We start from the raw sequence: 13,139 nt of genomic DNA, 5'->3' as shown, positions 1-13,139 counted from the left end.
AGAAAGATATTTCATAGTAAAAATAATTTGATCTTATTATTGCAAAATCTAAAAACCAGCTTGGTTTTCAACTGAAAATGTGGCTTTATTAGCACAAAGAAAAATTCTTAGTTTACAAGTTGTGAATTCACTTGTTCTATCAACACATTCAGCAATAAGGTGTTATAAACAAACAAACAAACAAAAAAGGAACTAACTTTATTGAAGTCTTGCCAGAAACAGATTTTCTTTCCTCCTTTGGAAACGTAACAAGTACAGATGGCTGCTTCTTGCTGGACACAGTGGTGGTGACCACAGCTGGTGAATGATTGTCACTCTTCCGGCTACTGTTGCTGTTACTACTTTCGTCACTGCAGCTAGAAATTCTCATGTTATCACTGTCTCCACTCTCACTGGTACTGCTGCTCTTGGACTCTCCATTCACCTTTTCTGGTTGACTATATGAAATTGGTAGTGGATCATCAAATATAATTTGAACATTTTCTGGAGTAATTTTATTTTTCCTGTTTTTCCTCTTTGAACTGGTTGTAGTTATGGTATTATTTCTTTTACCATGGGAACCTGCTAAAGTTGTCCAGGTTGCAGATATACCTATGGTAGTAGTGGTTGTGGCACTTGGAGGCTCGGTCAAGACTTCAGGCTCTTCTGTGAAAGTAGTAATACTAAATTAGCAAGTTCTATTTAGCCTTAAGCACTTTAAGAAAAAAACAAAGTAAAAACCCAGGAGTTATTTCATTACTATTGGACATATAATCATCACTCATTCCAATATGTGCTGGTAATGAGGTGGATATGATTGATGTATGCCCACAAGAGCTATTCAAAGCATACCAGGTAATGCCAGGTGTGATGGAGCACATGCCTAATATCCCAGCAGCTCAAGAGGCTGAGGCAGGAGGACTGCCAAGTTCAAAGCCATCCTGGACCCTGTCCTCTCAAAAAACAAAAACAAAAAGTTGGGCATAGTGGTACACACCTACAGTCCCAGCAACTCAGGGGGCTGAAGGAGGATGAGAAGTTTGAGAACAGCCTCAGCAACTTAGTGAGACACTGTCTCAAAATCAAACAATAAATAAAAAGGACTAGGATGTAGTTCAATGGTAGAGAGCATACCTAGGTTCAATCCCCCATAACAGAGGGGAGAAAAGTGTTAACAAGTAGTTATGAGGGTTATTTTTGCTGTGGGGATAATTTGGGAAATATGAATATGCATCATAAATTACATATAACTATTAAATTTCTTAAGTATAATTAATGTTACTATGGCTGTAAATGTTCTTTCTATGTGAAATACTCAAGTATTTAGGGATGATTTCACATAAAGTGTTCAGCTGACATGCATATTGCTCAAAAAGAAAAAGACAACATGTGCCAAAATGTTTGAGAATCCAGGTAAAATACAGACGTGTTCATCATATTAATTTTTTTTTTTCTTTTTTGGTATTGGGAATTGAACCCAGGGGTACTTTACCACTGAGTTACACCCCAGTCCTGTTTTTGTTTTTTTTTTTTTCATTTTGAGACACAGCCTCACCAAGTTGCCCAGGATGGCCTTGAATGTGCTATGATCCTCTTGCCTCAGCCTGCCAATTGCTGGGATTACAGGCAAACATGTGCCACTGTTCCTGGCCATCGTACTAATCCTTAAAATTCTCTATAGTCTGGACATTTTTAAAATGAAAGGCTAGAGGAAGGGTAAATTCACACACACCATGCAAAACTTATTTGGTGGTTTAGTATCAACTGTTCATCCCCATAATTCTTCTATCTCAATCATTCAACTAAAATGTAGTTAAAAACAATTCTCTAATTTGCAGAAATCTGAATATGATATGGATTATAGATAATATTATGGGATTACTGTTAATTGTTTTAGAAATTATAAATGATATTTCATAATTATGTAAGTATTATTTTATCATTTTAGGGATGTGCACTGAAGTATTTTTAAGTGAAATGTCATTGTCTTCAGTTTACTTTCAAACACTTCAAACATGTATACATATTTAGAGATGAAAAGGATAAAGCAAATAAGGTAAAATGTTAACAATTTTGTAAATCCAGTTGGTGGGTCTCTAGGTATTCATTTTATCATTATTTCAACCTGTCTGTAGATTTTAAATCGATCATAATTCAAAAATTAGGTAGCTGGGTGTGATGGTGCACACCTGTAGTCTTAACTACTTAGGAGACTGAGTACGCAGATGACTTGAGTCTAGGAATTGAAGAAAAGTGTGAGCAACATAGCAAAACCCCTTTTTGGCGGGTGGGATACTGGGGGCAGGAATATCAAAACCAAAACCAAAACCAAGTTGGGGAGGAAGTCAATAAATGAAAAAAGCAAGCTGAGCATGTTGACAGGTGCCTGTAATCCCAGCTAAAAGGCAGGAGATTCACAAGTTCCAGGTCAGTCTCTAGAACTTGGTGAGACACTGTCTCAACATAAAAATAACATGGGCTAGGGATGTAATTCAGTGGCACAATACTCTTGGGTTCAATCCTCAATTCTCAGTACTATAAAACAAAACCAAAAATGAATTAGATGGTTGTTTATAGAGAAAATACCTTCAACTTTAAGTTTTTCTTTTTCTTGAGCAGCTTGGAGTTCAAAGTTTTCTTTATTTTTGGCTTCAATTTCTTCTAGTTTTCTTCTTTGTTCTTCTTTTTTCTTTCTTCTCTTTTCTTTTCTCTTTTCTCTTTTGGCAGCCAAAGCCAGCCTCCGGCTTTCTTCCCTTAACTGTTAAAGGATCAATAAAACAGAAATACAACACTGAAACTTACTCTAAGAAAAGTTGTCACAGAATAGTGCTTAAAACAAGAGAACAAGGGATACCTAAAATTCAAAGTCAACTAGTTCAATTCATTGTTTGAGATAAGTAATATTCAAACTAATCTAGAGACAATACTTTTAAAATAGTAAGAGCAAATCAAGGGTAAAAGACAATCTAACCTTTATTTTTTGTTTTTGGGACTTTGGATTGAACTCAAGGGCACTTTATCCATAAGCTAAATCCTAACAAGGCTAGCCTTGAAACTAGATTCCTCTTGCCTGAGCTTCCTGGGTTGCTGGGATTATGTGCTGTGCTGCTGCATCCCAGCAGGTTTTTAAATGAAGTTTTGCCTTATTGTCCAGGTTGATCTCAAATTTGTAGGCTGAGGGAACCCTCCTGCCTCAACAACACCCCAGGATATAGAAAGGAGTGTAAATGGGAAAGCAGGATTCTATCTAAACTCAATTCATCTAGATATGGGTGAAAGTGGTAAGCTCTGGGCAAGTCACAATATGTATTTGTGGCTGGATCTTAGGTACCTGAGGTTTAAAAAGTTCAGTCTGAGGAGGCTGATCTTCTTGTCACAATAACTACAGCCTGGATTATCTTATTTTACAGTTTTATCATACTTTAGAGTTTGAGGTATGTATGGTTTCTAAATTTTTTATATTAAGGCTCATGTTTTGATAATCTGGTAGATCTTACCCTTTCTGCTCACTAATGAGTGGGGCAAATATTCAGAGGTCTAAGGACGACAATTTTAGAGTAGATCCCAAGCTATGATTACAAAGGAACCTTCATCAAACCAAGCAGAAACAGAGAAGTATACACTGAAAGATGCAGATTTAAGAGGCACTTTAAGTACCTAGGTGGTAGGTGAACTAATGAATTAATGAAATCACGAGAGAGAAAAAGGTACAATTCTATAAGTGTGTGTTTATGTATAGATAGAGATTGTGTGTGCTGAGGGAGATAGTATCCAATATTTAAAAGAGTAAGTGAGATTTACAGAAGGCATAATCACATAGAAGAAGAAGTTCTTCTGAGAGAAGGAACTGAGAGAAGGAACATGGGTCAACATGGGCAAACATCACAAAGGTCAGTGTGAATACAAAGTGAAAACAGGTAATAAAATTTGACAGTTAAGATGCCAGTGGTGACCTCCACGATAGTTAGTTCATTAGAGCAAAAGACAAATGGAAACAAAACAGTATCCACAGGGAATGACAATCCAGGATTCATCAGGATACCAAAATCTGCAGATGCTCAAAAAATACATAAAATGGCTTTGTCTGTTTGGTACTGAGGTCTAAACTCAGAGGTGCTCTATCACTGAACCACAACCCCAGTCCTTTTTATTTTTTGAGACAGGACCTCACTAAGTTCCTGAGGTTGGCCTCAAACTTGTGATCCTCTTGCCTCAGTTTCCCAACTAAGAGTAGCTGGGCTTACAGGTGTGAACCACCATGCCTGGCTATAAAGTGGTTTTTGTGATTAAATAGTATTTGCATAAGAATATACCCACATCTTCCCCAATAATTTAAATCATCCCTAGATTACTTATAATACCTAATACAATGTAAATGCTATGTTAATAGTTGTTTTAGGGAATAATGACAACAAAAAATAGTTTACATATTTAGTACAGATGAAGGATTTTTCTTTTCTCAAATATTTTTGCTCCATGTTTGGTTCAATCTGTATTTAGGAACTTGTGTATACCAAAGATTTGAGGAAAAGTTTCAGTAGGATACAGTTACCTTGATGAAGTTGTAGATAGAGAGTATGAGTTAACGACAGCAGATTTAAAGATATAGGAGTAGCTGGGCCTATGCCTATAGTCCCAGTTACTCAGAAGGTTAAGACAGGAGGAATGTTTGGGCCCCCCGGGAGTTCAGGCAAGTTTAACTTAGGCAACATAGCTAGCCCCTGTTTGTTGGGGGAGGTGGGGTAGTAGGGAGGGTTGTGGGGATTAGAATACATGCTTAGTATGCCTTGGATTCAATTCCCAGCACTAAAAAACAAACAACAGAAAAAGAAGATAAAGCAGTAAAAGAGGTGCTAAAAATTGATACAAGATTCCAAAGATACCAGATATAATAATTAAACTTCAAGTAAGTCTAGAAGAACAAGAAAATGGTTAGAAATTCAGTCTGACATCCTGTTTTCTCACAAGGTATGTGTGTATACATATATACAGACAGACAGACCTCATTTCACTTACAGAAAAATGGCTGTATATTTGCAAATATGTGGCTTAGACCAAAAAAAAAAAAAAAAAAAATTCAAGTTGCAGAATAACTTCACTGTGGAATAAGAAAGGGTACTAACCCAATTGGTCATTATTAACTGAGTATTTAGGAAATTAAATGACATTTGAGAATTAAGCTTTTTAAGATGAGAATCTGAGGATTTAGGGAGTGGTAGTAAAGGCTAAAGAAATACCATTCACAAATTTGGTATAAAAGTTCTTTGGGAGGGGCAGTTTAACCATGGTGATAGAAAAGACTAAGATAAGAAAATGTGAATATTTCCCATGAAGTCAATGAAGGCACTGAAGGTTTTTGAGGAGGGAAAAATAGAGTCAAATGATGTATATATTTAGAATACTGTGTGGAACTGAAGTTACATTGGAGCACAGAAGGTGGACAATGTGAAAGATGAGAAGCAAAGGTATTTATACAGGGAGACTGTAAAACGTCACATGAAAAGTGATAACTCAAACAAGAGGATGGGAAAAAGCGCACAAAGAGAGACAGCCAAAGTCAAAAAAAAAAGAGAGACAATGATACAACTGGTATGCAGAGGGTTTAATATGCTAAGCATTATTCTAACTAATATTTTTTTTGAAAGTTATCAAGAGTTTGTTTTTTTTTTTTTTTCCTGGTTATGTGGGACTGAACATGACAGTGTTCTACCACTGAGTTACATCCCCAGTTCTTTGAATTTTTTAAGACAGGGTCTTGCTAAATTGTGAAGATGGCCCTAAACTTTTGATCCATTCTGCCTCAACCTCCTAAGTCTCTGAGATTACAGGGTGAAGGAAAGAATTTGATTTTGTTTTCTTTTTGTTAGTTTGTTTTATATTTTATGTTGGGGACTTAACTCAGAGCCTTGTGCACAAGCATTCTACTCCAGTCCCAAGTGTTTAATTTTGACTCATGGTTCAAATTCAAAGTCAAGAGGACACATCTTTCAAGGCCTTCTTTTGCGGTGGGGCTAGGGGGTTTTGATGGTTTTCTTGATAGTGTAGTGGTGCAAAACATCAAATAACAAGAGACAGGGAGTACCTGTTAATTTATTATACCAACTCATTTAATGGATATAAGGAAATGGAAGGCAAAGATTAAGTGAGAATTTGACAGTCATATCAAGATTTAAATTCTGAATATAGAGTAGTGATGAAAACAAGGGAGGAGGAAGTGCTAACAAACATTTACTGATAATTTACTAGTTGCTAAGCATCAACAAATCATCCCTGCCTTCACCAAATGAACCCCTTCAGATGGAAGGCTTCTAAGGTCATAAATAAAAAAAAACTTTCTCTTCTTCCAGGAGGGAAACTGAGAGTCATTACAGAGTTTTCAGCAGGAGAGTGATGTGATTTGATTTAAATGTTTTAAAAGGATCACTCTTAGTGCTACAAAGAGAATATACTGTGAGCAGTGATGTAATCGGGAAGACTCTTTAAATGACTACTGCAAGAATACAGGTAAGAGATCATATTAATGATTTGGACCAGGGGAAGAAGTGATGAAAAGTGGTTAAAATTTTACATACATTTTTAGGCACAGGCTACAATATTTTCAAACAACAGAGAGGACAGAGGAATCAAAGATGACTTCAAGATGTTTAGTCTGAGCAATCAGAAGATAGTTATAGGTCTCTGGTGGGCAAAGATCTGGAATTCATATCTGAACATATAAAATAACAGATGTTAAATCAAGCACCCAAATGCACATATTAAGTAGCTAGCTAGCTAGGTATGAGACTGAAGTTAAAAGAAGATAGATAAATAAAAGGTCATAAAAATTTACAAAATAAAAAGAGGGAAAAAATAATCTAAGTAATGAAGTAGAAAGAGTGAGATCAGTATTAAAATGCAAATTAAAAATATCTGCTAGGGATTCTGACAGCCAAGAACATAACTTAGATGTTAATGTACTAAGAAAGGCAAGAAATTAATTTTAAGAGCATTTTGAATCTCAAACAGATGGAACTACTTCAGAGAAAGAAATCTTCCACATACCATATGTTCAATAAGTAAATATTTATTAAGTATAAGAGACTCTAACACTAAGTGTTCAACACTAAATTTTTTATAATCCAAAAATTTCAAATTACAAATACTGATCAAAGAAACTGTTTGTTTGTTTTTTTTAATTTGTGGGGCAGGGGGTATTGAGGATTGAAATTATGGTGGCTTTACTACTGAGCTACAACTCCAGTCCTTTTTATCTTATATTTTGAGGCAGGGTCTTGCAAAGCTGCTGAGGCTGACAGCAAACTTGCAATTCTCCTGCCTCCCAAGTCTCTGGAATTACAGGTTGTACCACTGTGTCTAGCTAAAGAAACATTTTTATGTATGAAATAAGTTATCCATGAATAAACTCAATTCAAACCAGTTAAGACCAATTCCAACATTTCTAAATCATAAATTAGTAGAACCAAAAAGGCAAAAAAGAGCATTTTCACAGATGTATATCATTATTTAAAAAATAGTGAGCAAAATCCTAAGTCCCATCTAATAATATTTCACATAGAAATATGGGCTGCAGTTCAGAAAAGAACAGGTTTCATTATAATGTGGAATTATATACCACCCTCTATCAAAATGGCAAAGTATAGAGTGCATGGGGATGGACTGCTTTACGTCTAATTAATTTATACAGTGATATTTGAAAGAAGCTTCTCTTGACTTTTCTTAAATCAAGAACTCCTGAAATCATAAATATTGACATTGAGAAATGATGCCAAGAATGCAAAAAAATCACATTCATGTATTGCTGATGGCTGTGGGAAAATATTCTACTACTGACCCATGTTAAGAAACTTAGTCCCAGTCACCCACCCCCACAAAAAAGAAGGATGGTCAGTATATGGTCAGTACGGATGTAGTTAAGTAACCAAGAAGAGGAGTAATAAAAACAAACAAGGGCAAAGAGGACTAAGAAGCAGTGTGGGTGGGAAGATAGCGTAGGGTCTTGAAAGGTCCAATACTAGGTATTTATAGAGGTACACACTTTAGTTACCATTAAGAGATCTCCAACTTTACATAGTTTATCTCTGTATATTTCAGAGTTTAAACTGAGCATGCTACTGAAATAAAGACAAAAAATTTTTAAAGTTAGCTGAAAATAGACAGCTTTAATAGGATATTTCCTATGCTGCTTCCTGACTTGGTAATCCAAAGGTATGAAAATAAAATGAATAAACACAAAAAGGTAAGAAAACAATGAAAGATTGTATTCAATATCAGATAATCAATGTCTCAGCTAAAGAAAGGATACTTTCTAGATAAAACTTCAGCTAAAGAAAGGATACTTTCTAGATAAAACTACTATTCACAGATTCTAACATTTTCAAGTAGAAAAGTAATGGGGGAAAAGAATAATAAAATACTTTTGGTAGAAAAATCTAAGAGGAAGGTTATATTCAATTAAGAGAGGGCAGAGAACAGGAAATTTACATTTTAAAATCCTAGTTAGTTTAGGCACATTGCTTAACAACCTCTTACTGATTCAATTTCCCTATCTTTAATAAGAGGATAATGTTTTAATAAGAAGAATAAAATAATAAATATTCTGTTTCCTAACTTGGCCTGATAAAAGTGAATATGAAAATACATTAGTGGGAATGTAGCTCAGTGGAACAGGGTCTGCCTAATATGAGCAAGAGGACTTGGGTATGATCCCCAGTACCACGAAAACAAAAACAAAAACAAAAACAAAAACAAAAACAAAAGAAAGAAAGAAAGAAAGAAAGAAAGAAAGAAAGAAAGAAAGAAAGAAAGAGAGAGAGAGAACAGGTTAAGTAATAGTTACAATGTTCACTACAACTTTCAATGCACTCATTCTTCTAAACTTTAAAGTGGCTCCAAAAGTAAATTTTAATTTGGTCAGAATCTAAACCATGTATGGAGAGAGAGGGGAAAGGGGGATGTGATTTACTGGAGAGTGAAATTAGGAGCACTTTACCATGTACCACTACGTCCCTAGTCCTTTCTATTTTGAGACAGGGTCTCACAAGTTGGTGACGTCAAACTTTCAATCCTTACACTTCAGCCTCCCAAGTAGCTGGGGTTAAAGGTGTATGCTACTGGGTCCAACGAAAAAAGAAAGTTTTAAAAATGAAGAACCTCCAACATAAAATTTTTTTTCAGAAGAATATATTTTCTAAATTGAATAAAATATTTAGAATGATTCATATTTTCTTTCTGTAGGATAAAATAGCTTAATAAAATCAGCAAGTATAGCAAAAGAATGGATCTTACTCAAAAAGGGCATATGCATAATTTTACCACATATCCTTTATAAATTTAAATACATGTTAAGTTATAGCATTTTTTATCTTTTCATAGAAAACAAGATACAACAGATTTTGTATCCCTTAATATTTATTCAATGTCAAACCAATTATTTTCCTGCTAATGATTACAATTTCCATTAAGTTTTGGATCACAGAGTTAGTGGGGAAAAGTTAACAGAAAAGGGAGGGAAGAAAAAGGAGTTATAAGGCTGTCCAAATTATATGCTGATTTGGAGGATTTTATTCTCTAAGGGAATAGAATACTCTAGTCTGCCTGAAAAAGTACAAAAGAAGTTATTCATTAAAAAACATGTAGTTACTAAATATTCCAAGTGGTTGTATTCCACTAGGTGATTATACCTTTATAGTTTATGTGGTACTTCTGATAAATGTTGGCAACAAAATAAGGTCAAGGATCAAAGAACTATAGACATGATTGAGAATTAAGAGATCATTAGTTCAGATAGGACTACAATCCAGAATTAGAAGCTAAGTTTCCTGACTTTCAGATCACCATAATTCTTGTAATAAACTTTAAAAATTTGATTACAAAGAAAATACTTTTAATGATACTCACAACTGTCTTCTCTATTTGAGATAAACTTGGGGAGAAAAATCATGTAATTACATAATTACAGCAAAAACAAAATCACAAAAGAATGAATTACAAATTAAGGGAAGAAAAATCAGAAAGAAAAAAAAAAGTGAGTAGTTTTCATATGTAAAGAATTGTCATTACCTTTTCCAAGTCTAACTCCTCTAACAAAATGCTGGCATTTTTGTTTGCTTCAGCAGCCTGTCTATCTTTGGCTTGTACTATTGATTCCATACAAAGATGACACTTCTTCAGCATTTCCTGTAATGAAAAATTGAACATATTTGCAGTCTCAAAAAATCCTGAGTTAGATTCCTAAAAATATAAAGATCTTATTGAGGTATGTGAACATAAGCAATGAAGATCAGTGACAGAAAAGAAAAAAGGTAAAAAGGGTACAAATAAAACCATAATTTAAATGACATATTTTAAAATATACACAAGGAAAGAGTTTCTATTTTTCATTATAATAGCCATTTGACTGGTATTTAGAAAAATAAAATTATTTACTCATAATCTGAACATAAGAAAAGTATACAGCAAACACTACAATAATTTATGACAGCTGGTTAATGAATGGTCTAAGGGAAAATGGGCAATGTCAACAATGAAAATGAATTTACAAATTTCCAAAGTATTTATATGGCAAGAACTGTCCTCAAATATTTAAGCATTTTTGTTAAAATTTTATGGGCAAGAATTACTCACAAAAGGAATCACAGAAACAGTACCTAACACACTTTTCTGATTTCATTCTCAAAAGACAAAGGGGTATTTCCTTATTTTTTGATATTAAAAATATTCCCAAAATAGTAATTATTTTAAAATACTTATCTTCATCTCCCCTTTCTCCCCACACACTAAATCATGTGGAATCCAGGACTGTTAATTGTCATTAAAAAAATCTGGAGTCAGAGAATTGCCTAGTTTATGTTAAATAAAACCTAAGGGGAAAAACTGCCCACTATTATATAATCGTAATATTTTTAGATTTGTTGGCAGCTTTAGATTTCCAGAGGCCTGTGTTAATATTTTAATTGGATGTAAGCATAAGCCACAAAACAAAATGGAATAGAATTTATTATGCCAGGAACAGTGGCACATGCCTGTAATCCCAGCAACTCAAATGAGCTAAGTAAGGCAGGACAATCTCAATTTTGGGGTCAACCTTGGCAACTTAGCAAGACTCTGTCTAGAAATAAAAAATAAAAAGGGCTGATGATGTAGTTCAATGGCTGAATATCCCTGGGTTCCATCCATAGTAAAACTCCCCCTGCCTAAAACAAAAAGAAAGAAGGAAAGAAAAAAAAGAAAGATTTTATTTATCTTACCTACTTTTCCTGCATAATTCTAGTCAATACACTTTTTTTGTTTGTTTGTTTGTTTTATTTGAGATGAAGTCTTACTGTGTTGCACAGGTGATCCATGAACTTTGGAGCTCAAGTGATCGGCCCATCTGTGCCTCCAGAGTAGCTAGGATTATAGGCATGTGCTATCATGCCCAGCTGCCAATTCATTCTTAAACTGATAGTTAAACCCTAACTTTTACATCATTTAACATGGCTTTAAGGTTTTCTACCCATGATTAAAAGTACTATATTCATTTTTGCTGGGTAATAAAAACCCATTGAGTTCATTCCTCTTTCAAAATATATTATCAATCTAGATAAATATATCTCTACAGATATGATAGCACTAATGAATAATAATTTTGCTTTGAAGTGTTTAGTGTTACATAAAAATTAGCTTAAAAACTGGTTAAAAAGCAAAGTAATTCTATCACAGAGAATATTTCATTAATTCATTAATCTGTTACAGTATCTTTAAGAGTCACAGTTCATTTGTCTTCACAAAAATGAATGAAATTTCTACGTATTTATTGTACAAACCAAGATTTTTCTTAACATAGGAGATACATCAATCAAATGAAACACCCGATTTATATAGTGGAATGAACATGAACAATGTATTACCTTATCAGTGATGGTTGCTATGTATCTCATACATTCAGAATCTGATGGAAACTGATTGACTTCCTTGACTAAGTATCGTACCACCTTCACATGACCCTAGAAAAGACGTCAATGTCAGATTGAATAGACTCTAAAAGGATTCAGTAAATCTACACAATGTGAACTATCTGCATTAGTTAACATTAGAGCCACAAAGTAAAGACTTATTTGCATATTAGCACTATAAATGAAAAACAAGGTAGGCTTTGCTTCTAAGGAGTTAAATCTACACTGTTCATTCTTATTCCACCTTCCAAAGTAGCACCAAATCGTGCGACCTACCACTCTAAACCACTCTGAAGAAAAAACCAAAAATCCAAAAATCAGTATGAAGATAAGTATGAATTATATCTAACGGGAAAAAAAAGAAAAAAAATTTCATCTCCCTTTTCTTTATTAACTCATTAGACACGAACAACCAGTTTCAATTCTAAGTTTTTAAAGAGAAAAAAACAACGATTTTATTCTTTCATTCTTTTCAGAGAAAAAAACTGAATACATAGCACTGTAGTGCATGGTGTGAAAGAAAAAAAAAAACTTTCCTACAGAATGAGCTATGATTATATTATTCAATATAACAGTTCAATATTTCTAAGTAATGTTCAAAATCTTTAACATTCAAGAGTTGCTTCACTTTCTCCCACGTGCACCACTGCTCTCTGCACAACACCTGTGATTCAGCCAGTCTGAACAGACAGCTGATAGTCTTTAGTATAAGTCCTCTATTACCTCTATTTGATCCTTTTTGTTTGTAACTTTTTTAAGCTTTCCTTTAACAGCTCAAATGCCACTAGCATCATTGCCTAATGATCTCCCTCAAACTTTTAGTCTTTACCTTTAACTATTTACAATGGGACAACTGACAGTTATCTGACTTGGGCATGGATCTCACCTCCCTAATTAGGTTACATTAAAAAAAAGGCTTTTGTATCCTATGTAACATAACATCACATTCATTACAATTGCATATGACGGATACTCAAAAATAAACAGTAGAATGAATACAAAAGATAAGCAATGTTCATATGAAGTTAAAATGGTTTATTACAAAGATATGATATATGAATGCCAGATATTAAGAGTAACAACAATAGAGAAATTACTAATAAGAGTAATAACATAAAGATGTTTGTCAAACTGAATGATAAAGACAATAAAGGGCAAAAGAACTTCCATAATCTCTAGGAGATTAGAGATCTCAATGTGAGCTCAAATAAGATGGAAATAGTTTGT

At 34.0% G+C, this 13,139-nt stretch overlaps 1 protein-coding gene across 6 annotated transcripts in view; it reads right to left on the bottom strand.

Moving 5' to 3' along the window:
- The window catches only part of Ankrd17 (ankyrin repeat domain 17), a 149,463-nt gene that overhangs the window by 20,656 nt on the left and 115,668 nt on the right, over window positions 1-13,139 (bottom strand). For all 6 annotated transcript variants that reach the window (XM_047565758.1, XM_047565759.1, XM_047565762.1 and 3 more), the window contains 4 exons: window positions 11,868-11,963; window positions 10,039-10,155; window positions 2,566-2,737; window positions 198-645 (listed from right to left, as the gene is read on the bottom strand). In XM_047565758.1, the coding sequence (XP_047421714.1) occupies window positions 198-645; window positions 2,566-2,737; window positions 10,039-10,155; window positions 11,868-11,963 (833 nt within the window). The remainder of the gene's footprint in view (window positions 1-197; window positions 646-2,565; window positions 2,738-10,038; window positions 10,156-11,867; window positions 11,964-13,139) is intronic.

Source organism: Sciurus carolinensis, chromosome 10, assembly GCF_902686445.1.
Source record: "Sciurus carolinensis chromosome 10, mSciCar1.2, whole genome shotgun sequence".
Classification (NCBI taxonomy): Eukaryota; Metazoa; Chordata; class Mammalia; order Rodentia; family Sciuridae; genus Sciurus; species Sciurus carolinensis.
This window is presented reverse-complemented; position numbering and strand designations above follow the sequence as displayed.